This window comes from Dermacentor albipictus, chromosome 8, assembly GCF_038994185.2.
Source record: "Dermacentor albipictus isolate Rhodes 1998 colony chromosome 8, USDA_Dalb.pri_finalv2, whole genome shotgun sequence".
NCBI lineage: Eukaryota > Metazoa > Arthropoda > Arachnida > Ixodida > Ixodidae > Dermacentor > Dermacentor albipictus.
In genome coordinates, this window is record NC_091828.1 from 113,860,396 (window position 1) to 113,887,535 (window position 27,140).

At 48.8% G+C, this 27,140-nt stretch overlaps 1 protein-coding gene across 1 annotated transcript in view; it reads left to right on the forward strand.

Moving 5' to 3' along the window:
• Window positions 1–13,112: 13,112 nt before the first annotated feature.
• Window positions 13,113–27,140, forward strand: part of LOC135920126 (fatty acid synthase-like) — an 80,521-nt gene continuing 66,493 nt past the window's right edge. The window contains exons 1-5 of the mRNA XM_070524683.1: window positions 13,113–13,252; window positions 15,379–15,705; window positions 17,632–17,832; window positions 19,076–19,198; window positions 21,260–21,493. Coding sequence (XP_070380784.1) covers window positions 13,120–13,252; window positions 15,379–15,705; window positions 17,632–17,832; window positions 19,076–19,198; window positions 21,260–21,493 — 1,018 coding nt within the window. The 5' untranslated portion in view covers window positions 13,113–13,119. The remainder of the gene's footprint in view (window positions 13,253–15,378; window positions 15,706–17,631; window positions 17,833–19,075; window positions 19,199–21,259; window positions 21,494–27,140) is intronic.

A 27,140-nucleotide genomic window follows, 5' to 3' on the forward strand; every position in this document is an offset into this window, starting at 1 on the left:
AAGAGGCCGAGTTTCTACCAGGAAGCTCTCTTTCATGCATATAGCGTTTGCCGCCAGCGTTTCCCGCGATAAACTTTACGGTTACACATGCTGCAGTTGCTGGAACCCGAATATGACGTAATTCTTTTTTGGCGCGGCTGTGCACAACCTCCGGGATCGGCCCAGGGAAAGAGGTCGAGTTTCTACCAGAAAGCTCTCTTTCATGCATATAGCGTTCACCGCCAGCGTTTCCCGCGATAAACGTTATGGTTACACATGCTGCAGTTGCCGGGAAGCGTGAGAAGCAGAGCGATCCTTGAAATGCTATCGCGTTCCGCTCTTAAAGGCGAAGCTTAAGCCCCCTCCAATTTCAAAGGCAAAAGCCTTAGATCTCTACGTCTCAAGGTCGCGTTGTGAGGTACAGAAAATATCACGTGCCCCAAGGAAGGCCAGTAGTGAACCAAAGCATGTCCAGCCGTGTATAAGAGGTGATTTATGGTTAGCAAAGTTAACTAACTATTTATTGGTGATTAGATGGTGGTGGAATATGGTGGATTAAAGTGGATAAAGGAGGATTAGGGAGGATTACGGTGGAAAAAGGAAGGATGAAGTGAATTGAGGTGAATTGCAGTAGGCCTTACGGGGCTTTCGCCTTCGCGTCTCTTAGTCGATAGCGAAGGACGCCTGGGAATTTTGTCGACGTTGTTGCTTAGCCTCGGCTTCGTGTTTCCCGTAGCGCTACGTCTGTGCGCCTCCCGCGTTAAGTTGCAGTGTGCGCCGCAGAACATTAGCGAGTCTTAGATTAGGAGGACGCAAGTCGTTGGCGCGCCCTAATCTAAAACTCCCTATTGTTTCTATACGTCTGAGCTAACGGAGTGGTCCTTGCAAGTATGCGGGCCCGCCTTGCTTCGTTGCGCTTAGCGTTCCGCCGGAACTTCTTGGCCGGCTTTCAGAAATAACGAGGGGGGACATGTTTGCGCCACGCGAGGGACCGGGCGGTTATTTGCTGCGGAAACCACATAACGGCAGGTATTCTTCTATAGGTACCATATGATATTCAGTCAGCTGGCACGGGACGTGGTTAATCCAAGATCGATGGGAGAGAGGCCTTCGTATTGCAGTGGACATAGAATCTGATGATGATGATGATGCTGGAGAGGCCTTCGTATCGCAGTGTACATAGAATCTGATGATGATGATGATGATGATGGAGAGGCCTTCGTATTCCAGTGGACATAGAATCTGATGATGATGATGATGATGATGGAGAGGCCTTCGTATTGCAGTGGACATAGAATCTGATGATGATGCTGCTGCTGCGGATGATGATGATGATGGTGATGATGATGCAGGGTCTGCTGTGGCCTATATTTGTAAGCGCTTAAAGAAACACTCGTAGACGCACACGCGCACAAACACATACGCCCATACACGCAGATACACACACGCATGCACATACACCCGCACATACACACAGACGTACACATACAAAGAGAGGAAAGCAATATTCCTCACTACGGGCCGTATATATTTGACAATGTGTCACTAGCGGCAGCTATTTTGCGCTCGCGACAATGACGGCTCAAAGGCGAGCGACATATGTCATTGCTGTACATGCGACATCTGTCACATGGCTGAGGCATCTTTCTCCAGCTGGATTCCATCCTCATCGCTGTCTTCTCCGTTGACGTGGGAAGGTTCCCTCCCTGCATGATCCCGTGTGTTGACCCACTTATTCGGCTCACTCACCAGGTGGCGCTGACACCGGAAGCATTATAAGGAGCGAACAGACAACAACGGATCGACTCAACTCCGGAGGTCGCGCTGTGTCTGCTTCCGCGTTTGTCGTCTGCTTGGGGATCGTTCAGCTGATAGAGGCTCACCGAGACCGGGAATCGACACACACAAGGATAAACCGGGTGCTGTGCCAACAAACTTGTGCAAAGCATCCTACTGTTTCCGCAAAAGGTATAGTTTCAAGGATTTCTATCTCCTTATTTTACATTCCACCTCCGTAGCGTTTCTGCTATCACAGTATACGCACTGTTTGCTGTACATATCTGGTACTCTTAGGCGTATTTTGTTCGGCACTGTTACCTGGGAGGTCAGGGCCGGTGTAATGTAACGATTCCTTTCGCTCTATTCCGTTCCATTTTAGGCGGACCCGGCTCCGCTCAGAACACTGACAAAGCGCGAAAAAGGAATAAGTCGAACGTCTCTATAACGAAGTGGTTGGGGGCGACCGAAACTGTTCGTTATACAGGTAACTTAGTTGTAAATGTCGCGCACCACACAGCTCAGAATAGAACCTGGACAGAATTATTTCTTCGCTATACAGGTTATTTCGTTGAATAGAGAAGTTCATTGTAGAGACGCTCGACTTTCTAGTATTGGAATAAAATTGTTGTACGGTGTCCCAGCCCACTAACGTTATAACGTTTTGTTTGTTTGTGGCACAAGTTATTTCATTCCCCGTGAAAAAAATATTTCCTTTTTTTTCATATTTAGGGACATGGAATTTCATTTTCGTGGTAGAACCACGCCGTTTTACGTGCCAAAACCCCGATCTGATAACGAGGCACTCCTTATAGTGGGGGAATCGGTATAAAGTCTGATCACGAACGCAACACTAAGACTATGAGAAGTGAATTGCCGGTAGCCGGAATCCAAGCCGGGACATTGAACTCATCCGCAGGATGCCCGACGGCTACTGAATCCACTGCTGTCGGTCTGAACGAATGCTATTCTGCGGCGTTGCAACAAAAGCTGGATGTATCGTAGGAACTCAGTTGTCAAAAAAAAAAGAAAGCTTCGAAACATATACACTATGGGACAGCTTGTTCAACAAGAAGGAGCTATATGATCATTTTTTTTGTGTCGTTGTTTCTCTCAGGGGGCACTCCATCTAAAAGGAGACGAAGGTTTGGTCTTTGCACACGACGTGAAACAGAGATGGCTACGTCACAGTTAGTGAGTTGTTATACGAAAAAGGAAACACACACACACAAAACGATAGGCGCAACAATAACACACAAACAAGATAAAGTTCCGAAGTTTTACGTGCCAGAACCACGATCTGATTATGAGGCTTGGAATGCCGTAGTGGGGCACTCGGGATTCGATGTTCACCAGCTGGGGTTCTTCAACGTGCACTCATCACGTGATACGTGAGCGTTTTTTAAAGTCCGCCTCCACCGGAATGCGGCGTGTTGTTGTTGTTGTTGTAGCCTGTGGCACGTGTGGCTCCTACCCACGATGGGGGATTGGCCAAGAAATGGATGGATTATTCCAAAATAATTTATAGCATAAATGTCCTATTATCTATGGGAATAGCATTGAATAGGGTTGAATAACCGGCTAAAATAAAATCAGGAAGGTGCTGTTGAATGAGAAATAATTAATTTAAAAGTAATAATAAAAATAGAATTTAGCAGGGCATTCGTTTAGATTCTGTAAGGAATGTTTGGACAGCGAAGCATGCATCCCTGTGGCTGCGTTTCTGGGACCACTGTGTCACATTGTTAAAGATAAGGGATTCGATATAAAGAGATAAAAAGGGCATCAGTTAAAAGTGATTTGCTTTGGCTTGAGAGCTCCTATCTAAATGCGTGAGGACGGAGAAATGTGTCCTTTTTTTCGTCAACCACTGCACATAATTTTATGAAGTTTGTTGCATTTAAAAGAAAAAAAAGTTCAAATATAGTGATCGTAGAAAGCAGTTTTTATTGAGAACATCGTTTTCTGCAGGAGTTGTTGCGAATCGCAAAATTGAAAAATAAAAAGGAAGCTCAAGTGCCTACTTTACAACTGTGTAACTGGGCACTAACAATATCCCAATATAAACTGCACCTATTCTTAAATCTAAAGCGAAAAAAATATATGCACGATAGGCTGCTCTGAAATATCTATTTTATGAGTAGGACTATAGCAGAATCCTCGTAGACTTTGTTAACATTTCACACAAACTGTGAATTCATATATCGGTTTCGTTCGCTTTACATGCTCTAACAGATGCGGTTTAAAGAATGCGATATCTATTTTCTGGCGCGGAGTTCCGGATTTGTAAAATTCGCGCTTCATTTTTTTTTCTAAACTTACCGACTTTTGGAAATTATTTTTTTTATTATTCTACGTTTTAAGTCAGAATGATCCTTACTAGAGTCTTTATAATTTATTTTCTTTCTCATATGAAACAAACTTCATTAAAATCGTTCCAGCGATTGTCTCATAAAAGTCATTTTTACATTTTACATATAACTGAAGAGGGAAATAAAAGAGTTCAACTTGTACGCTATACATAATAAGCTTTCTGGTAATGTGTTTCCGCATTGTTGAAAAACGTTACTTGGAATATTGTCAGAGAAACATGTTGCTGGAACAGCAAATGGACTTTCACCAGGCATTGCGATTCCGTATTTCTATAAATTGGTAATTGTCTAGCCAAAGAATATGCGTTGAGTACTGCCCCACTTCATTTCGGCTATGACGAGATATCCCCATATAGGTACCTCAATAATAGCGTAATCTTACAGAAAGTTCTCGCTGACCTATCCAGTAACTCCAAGGGTACATGCCCAAAAGGGTACATGCCCTGGTTGGGTCACGTACCCAGGGGCACCAATGGCACTTATGTTTAGACTGCAGTATCTTCGGGATCGGCCCACGAAAGAGGCTAGAAGAAATAGGTTAGAAACAAGGAGGTCGTATACTCGCACTTCCGGAGTGTAGGTGGCTCTCCAAAAAGCGAAGCTGGTCGCCGCCATCTTGTTAGGGGCAAAAAGCCCGAAAATGATCGAGTCACCGCCGTATCATAGCGTGGAGGTGCGTTCGTCGTGCTTGCTGATTGTGCGCGGTCAGAACAGTGTTGAACTTATTGTGGCACGTTTTAACCGAGGGCACTGCGTCATCTCGGCGTAGTGGTGGCTACACCAGTCACGTATAAGTGTTAGACGTCTGCTTCCGTTGGGAACGTCTGCGCACGTCTGCTTCAGTTAAGAACGGTTAGGAAGGAAGGTGCTCGTAGGCACGCGCATAAAGTTCACGCATCAACAAGTCGCTGGCACTTCACTGCGGTGTGGTGCTATGTAGCGCAGCTGCTGGCTCGGGTTGTGTGACGTGCGCATTTTTTCAACGACCTCCTCTAAAAATGTGGTTTGCACGCTTACCGCGCAATATGTGCTTGGAATACGGAAACCAGTGAGATCTAGCGTGCAGAAAAAAAAAAAGGACGAACGCTCGATTTATGACAGAAAAAAGAAAAGAAAGGCTTGCAAGTGCAGCGTTCATCCAGCCAGAACTATCAGGTAAATAAGGGGAATTTAAATCCAGTCCACGTCTAATTCGCCGTTGTGTACGCGTCTGCGTGTATCACTGGCTTCCTGTTAGTTCACAAATACGTACGCCCAGAAAAAAACAGTGCGTTGTATTGTGGTTTTGAACAGAAAAGCGCTTGGGCTCACTTCCAATTGCGAGAGTGCACAATGTTGTACGATGTTCCGGATGTAATCGAGTACATTGTGAGCAGCACGAACACTGCTTTCGAGACATGTATAATTAAAGAAGATCATAGGATGCAGAACGTAGGCTGCAAACTGAGCTTGTAGTGAACCAATATACATATATGCATTTTGAAAAGTTCACGTGTCATTCAAAAATTGTTTTTGTGGCATTGCTGACTAATGTTAATTTCTGTCTGGATGTTTTCGACTGGGCCAGTGCAATGCGTATGTCAAATTAAAAAAGAAAGTTCTCGCCGCCGTGGATGAGAGCCATCAATTTGTTCAGGCGCATGTAATTTATAAGTGAGCGTCCACGTGAAGTTCGATGACACGAACTCTCCGATTCGGCATATGAATACCGAGTGTTTCAGGATGCTGAATGTATGGTTTGTAGTGCCATTCTTGAGAAATCCAGCTTGCCAGTTTTCTACCAACTACAGCAGAGCATTGCGAATAGAGCAAGGTCTCCAATGGCGGGTGGGCCTTTTTGGAACTGCCTGGAGAGGCAGATCAAAAATATGAAGTGCAGTTTGTCCACATGTCCACAGCCACATGCACGATGTAGGCCCCCACTCGCGAGAGATGCAATGAATATAAAGTCGGTGGTCGCGGCTTATTGTCAGAACTTGCTGGTGGGAGGTGTATCATAGGTCTTCACGAAAGGTGCCTGAAAAATCTTTCGATGCAACCAGCGGGTAATCAGCGGTACAATATACATTACACGAGAGAACATTTAACACAGCGAACCGTCACTCCCATATTTCTCGTGGAGAGATAAAAGTTCCATTGATTGATTGATTGATTGATTGATTGATTGATTGATTGATTGATTGATTGAAGAAGTCCAGTTGGCGAAGCGTCCCGCCGGTTGCTCATCTCGAAGCCTGTGCAGGAAATGGATGCAGGAAAATTTTTTTCGACAACAACGACGCACAACTGAGAACTCATATATAACTTAAAAAGGTTTCTTCTCAATTTTCTTTTTCATGCGGAACCAAAAGCGCAACCGAATGCCGCGCATACGCATTCCGCTGCCGCCTATGCTGGAGACGCGCCTCTTTTGCCCCTAGCAATATGGCCGCCGCGGCTTCACTACTCTCGTTGGCAGCTGCAGGGATGCCACTCCAGAATCTTTATATAACCTTGGTTAGAAATAGGATTGAAACTGACATATTCGATACAAAAGAAGTGGTGGTAAGTTGCCAAGAAAGACATTGCTTTCGCAAAAAAGTTTGCGAAGATGCATCTTCGCAAACTCAAACGTTCGCAAACTCAAACGCTGCGAAGATGCAAAAGTTTGCGAAGATGCATTGAGGGGCTGGCTGGTGCGTATTCATAACGAAATTTGAACGCCGACAGAACGACAAGAGAAAAGATCGAACGTATCATAAATGTGGCATTGCTGCTTCTGTTGCTCAGCACAACAGTGAATCTTGTTTTCTAGAATATTCTTGCTCTCGTGACCTTTCTGATGCCATGATGACTTCCCTGCGCATGCTCCTCATACTCGCTTTCGATCTGAACAGGTCCGCGACGCGGTAAAAATGTCAGTTGAGTGTAGCGCCTTGGTCCTGTCTCCTTCTTGCACAAGTCCTGCTCGCGCTAAACGTTTATTTATGCATTTCTCTGAGTTGTTGGTGACCATCGGAAGTGCACCACTGTCAGAAAAAAAAGAAGCAAAAACACCGTAGCGAACACGCTCGGGCAGGATGCTAACATGACACCTGTCTGATCTCTTTCTCGTCGGTACATATTATCGCAAACATCAAACATTTGAAGCTGTAGTTTCGCTTTGATTCAGCGTATAAAAAAAGCAAGAACAAAAAAGAAAACAATGCAATGTTTTTAGTATCTGCGCCTACAATCGGAAACAAAACTGAAGTTGCACAAGAAAAAAGAAAAAGCTGACCCCATTCCATCTGTAAAAGACGCTGTACGGCCAATTTCGACGACCGGCAGCTCTTTGAGCGAAGGGCAGTCAGTCAAGAACGCGTCCGAATAGGGACTGTTTTCATGACGTCTAAGGGCGATCCAGCTAGGAGAGTGATATATCGCGATCGTTGCAAGCTGCCATTTGACTGTTGAGCCTCTCTCCGAGTGGCATGGTGACGTATAGGAGAGACAATTAGGTCGAGTCCGGAGCGGAGCGACAAACGTCTTTCGTGATGGCCTGCCGTGTGTAAGTGTCCATCACTCACGAGCATATACATTGGCAGGCGTTATTTTCGGCACGTCGAGTAATGCAACGCCGGTATACAGTTCAACGAAGCCTTTCAGTGTATGTAGTGGTGTTTGAACCACGAGATACGAAAATACCGCGACCCGCCGTGGCAGATGAGCGGCTGTGGCGTCGCTCTGCCGAGCACAAGGTTGCCAGTTCGATCCAGACCGCGCCGTGATCGGGGCGGAATGCAGGGGAAAAACAAAAACGATTCGGTACCTTGCATTGCGTGCACAATAAAGAACCTCAGATAGTCAACATTAACAGTGCGTTTCGCTCATGGGTGTGCCTGAGCATTAGATCGCGATTTTGGCAGGTAAAAAAATCTCAGAATTTTTAACTCGACTAGCGTTCTTCGGCAACTTCACGCACTTTTAGGGGACCTGTCTATCTGGGGATTTGTCTAACCGTTTTCCCGTCAACTTGGATCACTAGGTAGCTTATGTTCTAACGGGCACAGCATCGGGTTGATGTGCTGAGGGATAACAGGGTTCGAAACCGACCATCGGACCAAACTTGGGTCGCTATGGGTGTTACTGTGTATGTGCCGCTGTTCAACGCAACTCGCTGACGCCTGACTTTGGCCACTGGGTATCGCAACTGGTTGAACACCTTGAAGGGGCAGCGCAATGTGACGAAGACAGAAGGCAGGAACGCACAGGACAGCGCTGAACTCGCAACGTCGACATTTGGGCGAGTTGGTACTGGTTGAACATCTTGAAGGGGCAGCGCAATAAGATGAAGACAGAAGGCAGGAACGCGCACTTGTGAGTTCAGTTTCACGTTTGAATCGAATCCGTAGTTTAATTCTAGAAAATGGCGCTTCCGTTGGAAACTTAGGTTGTTGCGCTGGCGTTTCTAGAGGAAGGAGGAGAGCGGGTGGCGGTGCGAAACGCGTTTGAAGAAATGGCAGAAAGTGAATTCCGGCGTCATTTTTGTTTCTCGAAACAAATAATTCGTTGGTTGTACAGAGAAATCGACAAAATCATCGGTGCCAGCGAGCCACTGGGATGTTGTCGCTGCCTCTTGAAAAGTGCGCCACTCTTCCCGTCGTTTCTTTTTCCTTCTCGCTGTGCGCGGCACCACCTAGGGACGACGCAAAGAACCTAATAGTTATAAATTGCAGTAGTCGCACGTACTACTATTTGAAAGCGTGTTTGGGCTTGAGAAGAAAAAATACATTTTTTTTAGATAAAGATTTATTTCAATTGGAAGACGAGAAACATTTGGCTTTGTAGTATACTGTTTGCAAGCAGACGACAAACGACGGAGGTAAACTTCCGGGGAGGTGACCGCTTCCTGATTGGCTGCTCTCTCCGCCCCGCTGTCACAAATTTTGCATACTGCAACTTTTCGTGACGTTGCAGCAACTGAACAGAACGCGTATCGAACAAAATATCTCCGATCGCGCCCCAGCGCTGTCCTGTGTGTTCCTGCCTTTTGTCTGCGTCACATTGCGCTGCCCCTCAAAGATGTTCAACCAGTACCAACTCGCCCAAATGTCGATCGTTCTACATTGCAACTGGGTATGCGCCGCTGTTTTCCACGACGAAAAGATCCTCCCGAATTCGTCCGCTGCTGGGCAGAATCGAAGCTGCGTCGTAAGTGTTCCGACAGTTTTGTCCGAATACATGTTCCGACACGCGTCACGTGTGAAATCCGCGGCGGCGACGATAGATGGCGCGGCGTGTCCACTGAGAGGCGAGGTAGACAAGCCCGACTGCATACACGTGTCAAGCTGGAACCGCATGGCGCGTTTTTCGCGAGCGAAAAACGCGACGGGCGGCAAACGCCCGCGTTGCCGCCGACGCGCGAGCACCCGTACGAAAAAAGGATCGGCGCGTTCGCGCCGCGTTTTCCGGGTTGCCAGACAACATAACTCTCAACGACACATATTGTCTCTGTTACCGCATATATGATGTGCCCTTAAACTTACAGAACACTACAATAAAAATAATCTGAGTGTAATTAGACAGCGACATTTCTTTCCGAAGTGTACTTATCAAGCTTAATTTCAAGCAGCAATATTGTGTGCGAAACTGCGACTGTGTACCTTCCGCATGCTGAGAAGCCGCTGCTTGTTCACAACTTCACATATACAAAGGAGGGTCGGCTGCTTACTACCGAGCAGAAGAGGCGATTGTTACTATTAAAGGGGATGCCGATACTGAAGCAAGAAAAAATGCGGGTCAGGAGGTACATGTGGGTGCGGCCTGCCTGGTTGAGAAGATACACTGGTATTATTAGCAAATTGTCTTGCCAGTATTAGCGATGAGACGCGACGCTTCTCCACTTTAGTTATCAGGGCCTCGTTGAAGGTTCCTTTGTTCATTTTAGGTGAACACGATGCGCGAACCAACACGATGCGCGAACGAAATCACGGTCGCACATGTTTTCCTTGACGCGCGCGCCAGTTCTGCCGAGAAAAAAAAAAGTTCCGCCAAGGAGGTTCCGTCGAGATGCGTAAAGCCCCTTGATAATTATCAAGGGGCTTTAGAGATGCGCAGAGACCAGGGCCATCTGGTGGCAAAAAAATAACCAAAATGTCATGTGACCAAATGCCACGTGACTTACCTGAACTCTGATTGGTGGACGCGCCCGCGCGACGCGTTTTTTTCTACTCCGAGCAGCAGCACGCGGCGGCGCGATTTCGTGATGGATCCTGCTGGGCACGCGTCAAAATGACGCGCGCGTCCCACCATCCGCGCGTCAATCGCGCCTGAAATCGCGCCATGCGGTTCCGCCTTCACCCGTGACGCGTTTCGGGGTTGACGGTGTACGTTGTGTCGCCACATTGATTCATTGCTCGCGCCAACAACGTCTACACGCTCATCGAGGGATGGGTTCAGCCAGAAATTCTTTTTTTTTCTCGGTAATTGCAGCGAGGGTTGCCCTAAAATTGATACTTAAACGGTTAGTGATCACTTTAGCTCCTGAGGCGTTAATCAGCAATTGTTTACGAATTGACTGTTTACCATCGCACCGTTTTGCGGCGTCCGCTGGCACGAGCGATGTGGCGCTGGTAGATATAACCTTTTTGTTTTAAATCTCTGATGCTTTGCTTTCGAGGCTCATATAAGGTACGTCTGCTTGGAGAATCTAGAGTGGACATGGAGAAATGGTACATAAAGGCACAATATGAAGAAAACAACGCATGCATTGCCGGAAACGAGGCGGCTCATGCCAGTGCCCGAGGATATACAGTCCGGGCTCAGGCATCAGATGCGTCGGACCTCGCCACGGAGGAGGCGCCGCTTACAGCGCGGGATCAACTTATTAGCTACCACGAGATCTGCACACACTACCGATTAGACCGCTTAACCTTTCCTCCACTCATGGGAAAATCCCCGCGTAGGTGTGAAGTTCTATGGCGACAGCTGCAGACTCGCACCTTTCCGTCCCCTTACCTCCTCCACCGCATTCATCCCGCCATTTACCTTTCTCCCTCTTGTAAATTCTGTGTCTCTCCCAGAGCAGACTTGAACCACATCATGTGGGGGTGCCCTAAGCACCCCCTTCCCCCTTTCCCCAAGCAATTAATATCTAGAGAGGTGCAGCGGGAGGCTGCCTTGCGCAGCTCTAGGCCCGATCTTCAGGAGGCCATCCTGGAGTGGGCTGAGAGGATAAAGGAGGCCTACTTCAAGTAGTTCCTCCTCCCACCCTCTATTCCATTGCCCCCTTCCCTTTAAAGAGGGATAAATAAAGTTTTTCATCATCACAGTAATTCAAGTTCGAACACAAGGGCACGCGGTTCTTGCGCAGCCACGCAAAAAGGAAAAGGTGCCGAGATGTGTAAGCCATTTTTTTTTCCACAAGCGGTGCCAGTGGCTCATCAGAGTTGGTCGTACACCTTCGCGCTTTTTGCGTTTCGCTTGGATGCACAAAAACCACGCGCTCCGCTGTTCGCGTGTGAACGACTGCGGATAGTATAAAATAAGATGTCTCCGAACGGCTTGTTGGTTTACCTGTATGTAGTTAGTCCTGTCTGTCAACTATGTGTCTTCTTGTCGAAACGTCCGCTTTCCAGTCATAGACATTCTGGTTCATTAGAAAAGTCAATTTCGCCATACAATCGAAGCACTGATTGCGATAGCAAATTATTAGACAGCCATACGTAGTAAGGTTAGTCGTTTTATCAGCTGCGTTCGCTTACTAAACAGTAAGGATTTAGTAAGCATTCGCTTGCTAAATAAATTAACAAGCGCGTGGTCACGCAGGCACGGGCAAACACGAACGCATCTCATACGATGAACGCGGACACTAGTTGTCAGAACGCTCGCTTGATGAAGAGCCGCACCAGCGGCGAGCGAATACGCATTCGTGCTTCATCTCGCTTCAACGCGAACTAGGCGCTTGGGAACACAGCGCACTCGAAGCCATCAGCTGCATGCGGTCGGCTAGCCTTCGAACCCAGCTAGCGCAGCTTGCCTGCGAGATACGACGTGCGCGGCCGCCGCAGCTGAATAGAAGAGGAGATGCGTATAACCTGCTCCCCCCCCCCTCGCCCTTCATAGTGCGCGCACATCTCCCCACTCCTCCCTTGCGCGGGTGAGATTAGGGTGATATGGTACGGCGCGCACCCTGGCGGGCTCCAACCCTTGCGAGCGCGAGAAGACGCTGTCGCATCAAGCCACCGTACTTCTCGGCTCATGCTTGCGAGCTTTCGCTCGCACCCACAGCGTGCGGTCGTGATGTCATCGCACTTGGGTTTTATGCGAAACATCACGCCGACGCCGACGGCGGAAATGAGCCTGGAGTGTCCGCGTAATCGCTACCGCAAGAAAACGTAGTTCCACTCATCACGACCGCGGCGTCCTGCTTGCCCCAAACTATACTGTATTGTTCGTCCCATGTTGATGCAGCCTTCGCTGGAATGTTCGGCGCATACAACGGTGCCGAGCTCTATGTGTCGCGATTTATGACACGTTAGGGTGACATTCGTGTTTACACTAGACGAAAATCTGTGCAACGCGCTAGGACAAATGACGACGAAGGCGATCATTGTGGGTACATACGAGTCAGACAGGCACATAGATAGAGAAAGGGCATTTCCAAGGACCATCAGTTCGAGCCGTCGCTGTCGGAGTCCAGCTGAGTCCAGGCCGCAGTGCTGAGTCCAGTTGTCTAGACCCAGCAACGCACATTACGGCCAGCAGCAGTGGTCATTGCCTAAGGCGGTTAAGTCTCGCGGTTAAGCTTTACCTATAGTGTAGGGAAACGGGCGTTGGGATGTATGACCGCGTTAAAGCGTGCAGAGGAAAGAGTGCTCAAGGACATTTTCCAGTAAGTACGCAGTGAAATTGGAGTATTTATACTTAGGCTTTAGGAGACTTATAACTATCACTGGTAAGATAAGCAACAACAACAACAACAAAAAAAGAAGTGCCGCACATTTGTCTTTGTTTTCTCATCAGGCAAGCAATGGCGGAAGAAGATATAGTGATCACCGGCTTCTCCGCCTACTTTCCGCAAGCGGACCACCTCGTCGAGTTCAAGGAGAAGCTCTACGCAGGCGTCGACATGGTCACGGAGGACGACTCGCGCTGGCCCCCCGGTGCGTCCTGAGCAGACCTGTCCGATATTCAATTCAATTCAAAAATCAGTTTATTCAAACGACTAATAAGAAATACATGTGAATCATTTGGGCCCTTAGCCTTCTCTGCTAGACTTGGGCCCATGCAGGAAGTGCGAAAAAAATAATTATAGCGAGGCAACTCAGTATTTTACACAGGATTCATGTAACAGCAGTTATACTACAGTTATACACAAAGGCAGGCGAAATGCTCAAGAAATTATACAATAGTTCGGAGGACAACACAAACAAAAATTTAAAAAAATAAAAGGAAGGGCTATGCTTCGTTTGAACGAGAATCGACTGATTGCTCGATCGATCGTCGACTGTAAATGTTGGCAAAGAAGCACTACGTGTCTCCGGCTTCTCCGCGACTATAAATTGTTAAATGAATGAAGGGCGGTGACCGGTGAAGTCAAACACTTAAGCTACGCAGCGGTTCGGAGCCAAACACAGGGTGGTTAATTGCAACTAACTAACTAAATAAATAATATGGAAGTACATACCATTCCTCGCAGTCTGACTCGCAGACCAGAAGAACCGTCTTTTAGTGTTTACAGGCACTTAACACGTAGCCACGTTAAAGGGACACTAAAGTGCAACAATAAACCAGTTTAGACTAATGGAGCATTGTTTCAGAACCCTGCAAGCAGTCATTTCAAAAAGATAGTTTGATTATTAGATGAGAAAATGAAGGTCCAAGTATCAGTATTTGAATTTCGCGCCGAAACCCCAGCGCCGGTGCGTCAGCGTGACGTCAGGGATTCCAAAGTATGTTTTCGCATTTGGGCAGCGTTGGCTGAGTAAAGGTTCCCGAAACTTGCCATGTTGAATATTTGGTTCCTTTAGAACACAATGTAGTCAATCTGTACCGCTATATATAGTTAGCAGGCCCTAGAAGATGCCATAAAAATCCATGACGTCACAGCCCCCAGGTGCGGGAACTTAAGTAGGCGTCGCCACCCGTATTTCGTTCTTGCGCTTTTTCTGGTTCACCAAACGTCTTATCGTTGTAAGAGTGGTGTTTTTGGTGTTGTAGAAAGGTAAAATTTACTGATGCAGAAGAAATCATTTTTAACTTCAGTGTCCCTTTAAACAAAAGAATAAAGTGTAAGAACGGCCGTTACGCTGTACCACGAGGCTGGCGTGCGACGTGCCTGTGGTGGTTGGAGAAAAGTCTCACGCCACCAGAAGCCACGGTCACAAAACATTTTTGAGACCCCCAGTACACTATATTGAACATTGGCAATGATTCCATCCAACGGTAAACCAGAAGGAATAACCGAAGGAAATCATTCTCGCTTGATTCTGCTAGCACACCTATAGCATAAGTGGTTTCTTCATATTCTTGCTGCCCTTGTTTTGAGAATATTGGAACTAATTTGTGTGGCACGGTTATACAGTCGCGAATGACGAAAAGCACCTGAGAAATATTTTTTTGTTTTCAAATGCCGCAACATGACGCCGCAACCTCTGAATGCAGCGTCAGCGTACCGTATTGTCACAAATGTCGTATTTTCACTTACCCACCTAGTAAACAAAATCGGGCTGTTAGAGAACGGTTGCTTTGTCCACGATCATGCGGACGATGTTTTGTGCAAATAACCGCAGCGGAGCCCACTGTTTTACAAGCATAAAAAGTAAACGAAAGTGACTGAAACATACCTAGAACAGATATAAATGTCGAAAAACAACAAGTGCGCGCCAGAAATACGGCCTGTAACAATGAAGCATGAAGTAGTTTTTGCTTAGTCCTGCCATCACTGGTCAGAAGGGGACACCACACTCCTCGCTCAGTACCTGATCCCCGGGCCAGGTTTAAGGTCACTTGGCCATCTCCTTAGATGAATGAATGAATGAATGAATGAATGAATGAATGAATGAATGAATGAATAAATGAATGAACGAATGAATGAATGAATGAATGAATGAATGAATGAATGAATGAATGAATGAATGAATGAAGCGCACGAAACGAACTCCTCTAGGTCGTGACGGCACCAAGCTTTACATTTACATTTACATTTTTCAAAGCTCCACGCAGAGCAACACGCACCAACCGACAACGTGTTCACACTTCTATACCGTGATCGCCGCACACTTCGCAGGGCACCTGGGCTTGCCCGCAAGGCACGGCAAGATCCGCGACTTGTCCCGTTTCGACGCGCAGTTCTTCCAGGCCCACGCGAAGCAGGCGCACGTGATGGATCCCCAGCTGCGGCTACTGCTGGAGACATCGTACGAGGCCATCGTGGATGCCGGATACGACCCCGAAACCCTGCGCGGTCGAAATATTGGCGTCTTCGTCGGCGCCTCGAACTCCGAGTCGACCGACGCGTTCAAGATGGACCAGAAGAAAATAGACGGCTATGCCATGCTCGGAGGATGCCGGGCCATGTTCTCCAACCGCATCTCGTACTCGCTCGACTTCCACGGTAAGCAGCGTGCAGTTCCCACTGACTGACTGGCGGGTTACGCAGGCAGGTTCTGCAGGCAGGAAGGCTGCTCAAGTAGGCAGGTTGTGCAGGCAGGTTCTGCAGGCAGGAAGGCTGCTCAAGTAGGCAGGCTGGCCAGGCAGGCTGCGCATGTATAGGCAGTCAGGCTGCGCAGGCAGGCATTCTGTGCAGGTAGGCAGGATGGTCAGGTAGGCAGGCTGGTCAAGCATGCTGGGCATGTAGGTAGGCTGCGCAGGTAGGTAGTCAGGCAGAGCAGGCAGACATGCTGTGAAGGCAGGCTGGACATGTAGGCAGGCTGGTCAGGTATGCAGGCGCGCTACGCAGGAAGGCAGGTTAGCTTGGGCAAACAGGCAGTGAAGGCTAGGCAGGCAGGCAGGCAGGCCTTATGAGGGTCAGCGTTTGGTTCCTTTACACTGTATTTCTCGTTTAGCATTTAAGTAGCGCATATTCTAACAGGCACCGTTCACTGTATCCGTTCACAGGCTTTGCAGTTCAAGTCAGTGACGTCACTACGAGGCGGCGCGAGAGTTTCAAGGAGTCGTCACTACCCAACTTTCGTTAATGAGTTTCTTTCTGGCTTATCAAGCCTCCGCTTACGTTAACACGACCGCTCTGTTAACGCAGAAGAGCTTAACATAATGCAGCTCAACATAATACTCCGCTTTAGCGTACCTCTTCGCGAGCACTGAGTGAAGGACAGAAAAAATGGCAGTGGCTTAGCTCGGCTGTACCAGTATATACGTAGCGAAAGCTAAGGCATAGCATGGTTAGCCTTGGTTAACCTTTATCGCAAGTCCAGGTTAGTCTGGTTGTCTAGCTATGTTGCGACGTTCAGCCAGTTGTTCGGCGCGCTGTTCGTCGGTTTCCTCGGCGATTCGCTTCCTCTTCATCTCGTTCCGATGTCGATTACAGGCCTCCTCCTGTTTATCAGAATTGTCGCCGTCCATACTGCCGCCTCAACTGTGGTTGCGGCGCCCGCGAGCTCTCCTTTTCAATCCTCCGACATGTTATCAGGCATGCAACGCAGCTGGCGAAGCGAGCGGAGGCGAGCGCAACGACGAGGAAAGGCACGGCGCTGCGCCGGAACACCTGTGGCTTGGTGCTCCTAGTGGCGCATGCGCAGTAGTGACTAAGGAGCGAGCGAGAGAGAGAAATGTCCGGGGCGAGGCGCGCGTTGTGACGTCATGTCCCTCCTCGGAGCACCGCCACGGCGAAATCGCAAGTTCGCGGCCAGTAAGGCTGCGTTCACACTTGGTGTCGGAGCAGGCGGAAGCGGAAAAAACTTGACAAAATCCGCCCGCCTAGGCGGAGAAACGGGCGGAAAACCAGGCGGCGAAAAAATCGGTCTCGGACCGATTTTTTCGCCCAGGCGGAGCGGAAAGACGTTCCGCTTTACCGGAAGCTGCAATCGCATGTAAACATCCGGTCGTAAAATTTAACATTTTTCATTGCTCATTGTCTATTTTTAGAAAAAGCAACTAGCCAAAGCTATCGAAACTATGTCTCGTTTATCTTCCGTGGTGGACGAAAGTTAAAAACGACACGCGCAGTTGCGCGAAATGGTAGCTTTTAGTAACTGATGGGTCAATGAATGAACGTATGTCTTGAAATAGTGTGATGAACAGTGCCACCACGCGGACAAACGTACGCAAACTAGATAGATGTGTGAGAAAGCGGAAGTGGTTTCCGCTGCAGTGGCGAAACAAATGTGAACGTTTTGTACATGCGCGAAAAAGATTATCCGGCCGCTTTGGCTTTTCCGTCCGCTTGCGGTTTGCCAAGTGTGAACGTAGCCTAAAGGTTCCGCTTTAAAAACCGCCACACGTGACCGCTATTGAAGGCTCTCGACGAAGAACGGTGGGCGATCAACGCAGTGCCGCTTCTTCCCTGTGTTTTCGCATCCAGGCCCAAGTCTCACGCTCGACACCGCCTGCTCGTCGGCGATGACGGCTTTGCACGAGGCCGTGCTGGCTCTACGCTCCGGCCGCTGCGAGGCGGCCATCGTGGGAGGAAGCAACGTCACGCTAGAGCCCACGGCTTCGTTGCACTTTCTCCGCCTGGGCACGCTGTCGGAGGAAGGGAAGTGCAAGGCTTTCGACGCGGGCGGTGAGTGCGCCATATATTGTAAAAAAAGGTGAAGGCGCGAGAGAAATGACCATGCACGAAGTATAAGGGGAAGCGGGGGTCACAATGTTTTTCTTTTTTTTTTGTCACAACCGCATGACGCCAACCTATCGCTTCAAGTATCCCTACTAAAAAAAATCGTGTGAGGGTGTAGGGTGTGGGGTAAGAGGTGCACATGCCTGCTGTAGGCGCGTGTACAAGGTACGTGCAAAGCCCTTACTTCGGAAACAAGAAAAAAAGAAACCCGTCTGACTTTCTTTTTTGTAACGCTGGCCTGGTGGCGTTGCTCTTGCGAGCACTTGCGGATGAAGAAATATTCTCCCCTTTTTCCTGAAATACATCAGTTGTTATAGTGAGCGCCTATGATGTTCCATGTCCTGTCCGTGCCTTTTCTTTCGTGTCATTTCAATTTGGTCCTTACAGTTACCAAACCGACTCGCTCGGCACGTCTTGTTAGGCAACAGGTCTCCCCTCTTAGGCATCTCTTGACTTCGAGGTTGCCTTGTGCGATGACGCGAGAGTTATTTTTTTTTTCTTTTTCTACAGCGCTGGGTCCGCCTCCCACCATTGCCCAGCCCTTCTTTAACGTGTGCCGCCTTGGATCTAAAGCGCCGACGAGCTCGTAACAAATTAGAGAGTTTTAGATTAGGGGGACGCAAGCCGATTGCATCCCCTAACCTAAAGGCTAAGCCCCATTGGCGCGATTTTGTGCGCGACAGCGACGAGCGACGGTTTCGCGCGACGGATCGGGCCGTCGCTCGAACAGATCGCTCGGTCTTGTCGCGCGATCGCTCGGTTTTGCAAATCTAGAATTTGTCGCTCGTCGCCCGGAAGTGCTATGAACGACTAGCCAATAGCGCAAAGCCGGAACTGGATGTACATAACTCCAGTACTTCCGATTGTCGCACGGAACGAGCAAACGATTGGATTTTTATACGTGCAAGGATAAGAACCTACTGCAAGACTTTCAGAAATATTTTATGCTGCTTTCTACAGTAAAATACATCAACTTAAGTTCATAAAGCATGCGTCACGCTAGTTTCGGCGCCTATATTGCTGCCCTCATACCGGCAACACTGGGGAGACGTCGCTCGAAGTCATCGCTCGCATGGGGTGCAACTTGTAGGCGACGAGCGAACGCGACAGCCATCTCCATCGCGTCGCTGTCGCGTGCAAGATCGCTTGCATGGGGTTTGTACTTAAAGCTCTCCATTGTCATTCGCAGGCAACGGCTTCGTTCGCAGCGAGGCCGTGGGAGCCTTCTTTGTGCAACGGTCATCCGAGGCGCGACGCGTCTACGCCAAGGTCGTCAACGTCAGGGCTAACGCGGACGGCTACAAACCGGAAGGTAGGCGCCGTGCTACACAGCGTATTGCTGGATAGCCCGCACATCCGCTAAAATGAGCTCGACGCGTGTTGTGTACTCGAGTTGTACTTTGGGACTGTGTGTACTTGCACGGTGTCGTGCGAGTCAACCGGAAGACATGAAGTTCAAGTAACGTGGAAAGTCGCGCTAGTTGGCGATCAATCATCACACCGTGGTGGTGAAGCAGCGCACTGACACGCACACAGTGAAGACACACAAGAAAGTGTCGAAGAAAGGCAGCGAGCGCCATCATTTATTGTGTGTCTTCACTGTGTCCGTGTCAGTGCGCTGCTTCACCAGCAAGGTATGATGATTAACCGTAAGATAGGCTGACGGCCAAAACTGCAAAACGACTACGCCAGTTTCGGAACGGGCGCGAACAAAAACTTATTTGTTAAGCACGACAAACTCAGTCAAGAAGCGGTGAAAACAATTGTCGACTGCAACTCACATGAGCACTGAAACGGTTAAGAAGCGTATACCAGGTGCCTGAAGAGGGACCCGTTTACGATGTGGTTGGAGCAATTTAGGCCATATATTTTCGGCTCGACTGGCACGCCCCGTGTGCCAGTCCTAGCCTAACCTAACCTAACCTCGAATTTTTCACGCACCGCTCAAGCGCACCAGTCACGGTGCGACCGTCGCGTCGTACGGATAACCATTTCCGGTTGAACCGCATGACGTCATACAGATATACAAAGCCTTACTCCAGCGTCGTGATGCATGGCTCGTCGTTATAGGCTGAACATCGGTATCTGCCTGCCGTGCAGAGTTGCGTTCAGTGACGGTGGACACACAACCACAGTAACTGCAACTATAGTGACTTCACCTTAAGTAACATTCGTTTCAACTTGCTTAATGGGAACTTATGTGCATCGTTTCATGCAGGCATACGTAAAGGCGCATGTTATTTGTTTCTTTAATGCTGGTCTTCTTTTTATACTAACGATGAATCATTACCAGCTTGCTGTAGTTTCAGTCATACCAAGTTTTCTTGTGTGTGAAGGTCAGTTATTTCTCATGTATCGAACTTGGACTTACCTTTTGTGCGAACAGAGGTTCACATAAAGTGCACACACCTAAATTGTTAACCCCCCTTGTGGATTTATTAAGGGTGCTTTGCTTGTACCACGGGGAACACCCATAACCTTAAGTGGTAAGATCGAATCAATGATGGGACAAACGATGTTTCTTTTTTGGCGACTTTTGTGGGCAAGTAGGCCTAGCGATAGTTAGGCCTACGATAGACGACACGAAAACTGCACAAAATAAACTTTAATGGCTGTCGCGGTCAAATCATGGTATAAGTTATTTCAGTGTGTACCAGGTGGCCAGAATTAATACACAGTTTTAAACTACGGCTTCTTTCATGACAGGTTTAGTTTCAGCTCGCTGTCGTGTACGTGTACGTACCAGCACCCTTGTGTAAATAATCTATAGAGAGCGTAAACAAAAAACTTAAGTTACGGCTATTACGACGGTTAGCGTGTCGGTTGTAAATGTGACGCTATTGTTTCTGCAAGTGTGGTTTTTGCTTGCATGGGAATATCGGTCTGCTTGTCTACAGCCTCGCGCCCCCTCTCCCTACCGCCTCTCTGGTCCGACCACTTCTCTGACCGCAGGCATCGCTCTCCTCGCCTCGAACCCAGCGTTTTACAACCTTGCGCACTGCCTTGAGACAGAGTAAAATTGCGCTTCGAGGAGCACGGTTGTATCTCTGTTTTCCTGCCCCGAGTTGTCGAGGCGCCCCCTTGCGTGAAAACCGCTCGGGGTGAGTGCGTGCGAGTTACTTCTCGTCGCTTATTCCTGGTCCACGGTGGCATATCTGCGGCCGTTGTCGGCAAGACCAGTTTTTTTTTCTTTTTTTTTCAGCGTGCGCGGCTGGAATAGCTGAGTCTTCGGTCACGTAATATTACAGAAGTCATACAACATGGATTTCACATGAGAACCTTTGGCTTCCAGACAGACGTGCTTGAACACACTGGCGCGCGGCGTCGTCTGCCACGGTACGTCTGCTTTTTTTTTTTCTTCCGGCTCCCGCAGGTATCAGCTTCCCCTCCACCGAGCTGCACGAGAAGCTTCTGCTCGACGCGTACGCCGAGGTCAACGTTGACCCGAGAAATGTCGTCTACGTCGAAGCGCACGGCACGGCAACCAAGGTCGGCGACCCCCAGGAGCTGCGCGCCCTCAGCGCCGCCTTGTGCCAGCCCGGGCGGGAGAAGCCGCTCAAAGTTGGCTCCGTCAAGAGCAACATGGGTCACGCAGAAAGCGCCGCCGGTAAGGCGCGGTTTTACCGCGTATGTGACGGTCGTTCTTAACCGACTGAGATGTGCGTTGCGACGTGGAAACAATTTTTTTTGTGCTAAGATACCATTTCATGGTGGTACGAGATTCCCGTACTCGGTTCTATTCTCTCCATAGGTGCTTTTGATGTCCCCTTTAACACTTCCCCGTTAGACGACCTGGAGCCTACAAGTACCGATTTGCGTACTCCGCCTAACTCGGATCTGCTCTTTCAGCTTGTGCTCCTTGGGAAGCACTGATAATCCATGATGACAGGTAGCCAAGAACTGTTTATAAACCACGGGGTTCTCTCATGCAGTTTATCGAATGGTATCTCTGAATTTGGTAGCTCCAAACAACGGTCAAATTAAATGCTGACCCGTCTACCAGTCATCGGCACCAGTCGTGTATAACCTTTCACACACAAGCTTTCCTAAAGCAAAAAAGAGAAAAGGGATTGTGTTTTTGTAAAGGAATCAGATTGCAAACCGGGTGCCCAGTCGTCAATCACAACTCTCGGTTAGCAGCGTGATGGGGCGTCAATAAAGGCGGCAGCTAGGCCAGCCCACGCGAAACAATCTATGGGAACTTTGCTGATCTAAACAGCGATAGGCGAAAGCCTGTCTATGACTGCCTCTGTTGCTATTGTCTGAGCTGTTCTGCGAACAGACGCCGCTGTGGCCGGATGCAAGCGCAGCGTCACCGGCTGTGATTGATCACCGCTTTCCTGCGTCCACCACGGACTGTGCACGGACGCTCATGAGCCACTAGAGAATTTTAGCGCGTCCGGTATTCCGGCAAGCGCGGGCGGTTTGCCAGTTGAGCGGGGGGGGGGGAGGGGAGGCAGATTGGTGGCGCCAGCTAGTGGTGCAAAGCTCAACCACACAAACACAAAGCCAAGTGCTATATTCTGCTTAGCTGCTGGTATAAATTTTCGACAGCGGCGTAATCATGTTCACAATTACGCCTTTGCCGAAAATTTGCACCAGCAGTGAAGCAGGATATAGTGGGTTACTGCAGTTTTAGCTTTGTTTGTCTGGATGAACTCTACGCCACCAGGGGGCTGCAGCGCTCCGACCGCTCACGTTTACGCCCCCGCAAATACGGCAATCCGCCCAAACCGCCCCCGTTTGCCGGAATAGCGGACATGCTAAATGTCTATACTAAAGGCCTAATATTACTTACCGTGGCCCCGCATGCTCACTGCGCGTGTCCCCGAAGGGCGCAGCGACAGCGCAAAATTCAGAAAGTTACTTACTAAAGGTATACAAAGATTAAGTATACCGAAGGGTAAAAAAGATGAACTTGGTGGCACGTTGCTGCACCGTTAGCCGAAAGGAGATAGTCATTTCATGACCATCCCCATTATCATGATCTAAGTTGTCACATCACCATCATCATCATCATGTCTATCCGCTGCACCATGGAGGAAGGAAAAATGAAGAGAGAACATACCGCGACGCGACTGAAGCCGAAATCTGCTATGCCAGGGGCGGCCCAACACGCTGTCGCACGTCAAAGTGCGCGGCTGCTTTTAATGTTCCCGCTCTGCAGGCAGAGCTCCAGCAGGGCAGCTGAACAAACTCTCACCGGATAAAATATATATATATATATATATATATATATATATATATATATATATATATATATATATATATATATATATATATATATATATATATATATATATATATTGTAGGGGTTCGAGGACGGGACTTCGGGATGAAAACCCAAACTTGGGAGGAATTTATTCTACATTATGTACAGGGAGGTGAGACGTCAAGTAACAAACGTACAGACATTACGGGCCGGCAGCAACTCGGACGCTGCGGCCCGCGGCAAGAAGTTCGAGAGAGGTGAATCAGGGAATCAGGGCATGTCCCAGAATGCTCAGGTCTCTCTGGAAGGCTTCTTATAAACCCTTCGAGCACTGTAAGTCACGTCATGTTTGACCAATGGGAGAGTCCGCTCCGATGACGCCACTTTCAGCCAATGGTAGGCGCCCGTGTCGCGGTGTCACACCTGGCGGCTCTCTGCGGTCTTGCCTCGCAGACTGGCAATGCACTTCTAACGAGGAGAAGGGGAGGGCTGCTCATGCTCCATTGTCCGAGGCCCACCTGCTAATCCCGGCGGCGCACGAACTTGTTGGCACGTGAACTTGTTGCCTTAAACTTGTTTGCTCGGCCGCTCCTCTGGAATGTGCTTTCCTGCTTCGGCATTCCTCAATTAGCTGTGCTGCGACTCGAAGTGGTTTGGGGAACTCGAAGTAATCGCAGGAAACAGCTCCATATCTAACAGCTCGTCCTCGCCCCGGTAGTTCTGAATGGCCGGTGAACTCAATTCGCTGGCCATGAGGAAGGCTGATAGAAGCTGCAGGGTACTGGGGTCGAGCTTCGTTTGACGAACTTCGGGATCCTTGACCCTGGAGAACAGACGTCAAACAAGCCAAACAACACAGCGCTGCACCACGCGTAAGCGCAGGCTCTTCACCCCTGACTCGCCAGGCTATTACTGAGTCAAAATCAACCCTGATCTTTTATTTCCCCAATTTTGACAAAACAGTTGTAACCACCCTTCCAAACAGCTATCAATTTCTCCTCGATCGCCGACAAGACCAGAGTACTATTGTTGTTGCAAAACAAAAGGGTCGTTGACGATGCAAACAACAAATGAAAACAGCCGAACATTACTTAAGTGGCCTAACTACACGAACAGCATGTTTCCAATCTATCGCAGTGGCGTACTTATCGCACGTATTGGTGCCACTGAACAGTCTGGTCAACCTCACAAGTACGTAATCACAAGCGCACTAGCCTTGTGGTCATTAAACAGAACGCGTACTTGCGTTGTAGGCAAACTCTTCATTACGCTTACTCACGTTTCTTCCTTTAGTCCCTCTAGGACACGTGACTTAAACGAACAATTAAACTCGCGGGACTTACACACTCCGCAGAACTCTTAAAATGATGCGTCTTTTAATAACTCGTTCAACGCGTACTTATAAGAGAAGTCAGAATACGGCTGCCCTCCACACACACTAGCAACCCAGTCATAAATCTGCTTCCTTCCGTCCACACAGGACACGCGCTAAAGGAACTAAGAACGCCTCTCAGTGCAACTCACGCACTCACTGAAAATCTACGCGCTTAACTTTAGAAAATTCAACACTTAAAAAGAAAGAAGGTTAAATAAAACACACGCGCGTTACGATAGGCCTCTCAACAATAACCTTGGCCCTCAGGTTACTCACACACAAAAAAAAGCCTATCTACTTATTAATGAGCATCTCGCGAGACTACATGTTTACTTAAAACGCATCTTTCAAATCTCGAGCTTCTCGAACGAAAACACACACAAAGCTCATACCTTTACATATTGAAAGAAAACCTAGTCTCAAATCGCGAAATTTTCCGATGCTCAAAAATAAAACAAAATAACACGTTTTACTTCTACGGAAGCACTCTTGGCCTCCCTTTCCAAACGCTTATGTCTGACTCACTTTTGAGTCGTACCCGCGGTGGGCGTAGTTTCAAAGCTACTCTGGCTGCCGAGAGACAACAAAAGGGCTGATTCACTATCAGCTCCCCCAAGACTCTACGGTCTGCTGCCAATTTGCGTCCTCCCGCCCCGTTTTCAACAGGACCTCGACTGACCGCGTCGCTCCTCCCCACCTGGTCTCGTCCTGCCACCTTGCGTTTCTTCGAACTGCACGCTGAGCTGTGAAAAGAACTACGGAACGACGAGGAGTTTAACTGCCTCGTGCCCTTTGTCCGCGTCCGTGCAGAACATGCTTCGCGGTCCCCTTTTGACCTGTGGCTCGAACGTTCTGGATGCGTCAACATCGTCCTAGACGACCGCACCTTCTTCCTCGCGCCCTGCCCTTTTGGGTTTCTTGCCATCTTTGGCGGCGCTACATTAATTACCGACTTTCGGTCTTTACTGCGCTTCTTTTTACGGCGCTTTCTCTTTGCACTCGCCTTCATGTCGCCTTCTCGTGCCTCGTGCTGGCCGGTACACATTTCATTGGCCCGGATAGGTCTCTTACCCGCACAGTCTGAGTGATTTTCATTTAAATCAACATTCTTTCTGCCTCGACTGGCGGACAGCTCAACCGACTCTGGCACAATGCAGCAGGCTTTACTCGAGTTAGACAACTCGCACTCTTGCGAACTGCCCTCTACTACATTGCCCAGCGCACGCTGTGCATCGGCACACAGCCCGTCGGTATCGATCGCTGTCTCACGCGCACAGTCCGAATGATTATAAACTGAACCATCCCTCTCTAGGCTATCTAGACTGGCGGAGAGCCGCACCGATCCCTGAACAATGCAGTTGTTCTCTCGTGAGCTACGGAGCTCGCCACCCCGAGAGCTATTCTCAACTGCATCGTCCAGCTCGCACTTCACTTCTGCACGCAGATCTGGCTCTACATGGGTGCTCGCGTCCGTCGGGTCAGCAGTACCCTTTTCTTCGCTAGCAACCTCGCTAACCTTACCAGCGACGCACACACGCGGTAACTGTGCCAATTTGTTCGCAGCTGGCCTAGCTGTCTCCACAGTCATCTGTTGGCACAGCACCTCGTCGCTCTCACTACGGCCTTTAACGGCCTCTGTTGCCACTAAGGCATCGTTAGCAGCTAGCCCTTTCCCTTCACTTATGGTTCTGCAGCTAATCTCACAGGCACTACTCTTTTCGTCGGCTTCTGGCGAAAATCTGCTAGATGCTTCCTCATTCTTTCGCTCTGTACTACCTACAGAATTCTCAGACAGCCGTTGTCTCTGTGCCAATAACTGATCACAATACTGTATCTCTTTGATCAGTGCTGCCTTCTCTCTCTCATACTTTTGCTCACGCTCAAGCTTACGTTGATTCTCACGATCGTGAAGCTCACACCTAAGAGTAAGTTCTTGAAGCTCATGCTTCCGTTCATTCTCGCGTTCTTCACGCTTATGCTTACTCCTAAGTTCACGACGCTCTCGCAAACGTACACGACGCACACGCTCCCGTGGCTCCTGTATCACCTCCCAAGCAAGCGCAATGCTTATGTCATCATTGCCACTATCATTAATCGCCTTTATGATAGCTGGCGTTTTCATCCGTTCGTCCGCCTCAACTCCCAAATCGTCCCACACCAACAACAAGTCTAACCTCGTCAACCTTCTAAGATCCATGGCAGCTGCCCCGACAGGTGGTTAAAACTGTTTTCCTTAATTAATTTGTGCAAATACAGAGTGCATCAAACTCCCGATTCCCAGAACTATCAAAATTGAACACACAACCTTTGAGTCTGGCGAATCATAAGGAAAAAAACCACGCGCTCACTTACGGTTGCAGCACCCTGCCATCCGGTTCGTTCGTCCGCTGTTCCCGGTTCCTCCGGACTCCCTGGGTCGAAGGCTCGCTCCTTCTTCGCTACTCCCAGTTTCTTCGGACCTCTTTCGACGAAGGCTCTCTCTTCTTCGCTCTTCCCGGTTCCTTAGGATCTCTCTCGACGAAGGTTGATCCGTAGCGCTGCCATCAGCTGATGCATTCGGAGGCGATCCTACCGCTGCCAACCAGATGTAGGGGTTGAAGGACGGACTTCGCGGATGAAAAACCCACACTTGGGAGGGTTTATTCTACATTATGTACAGGGAGGTGA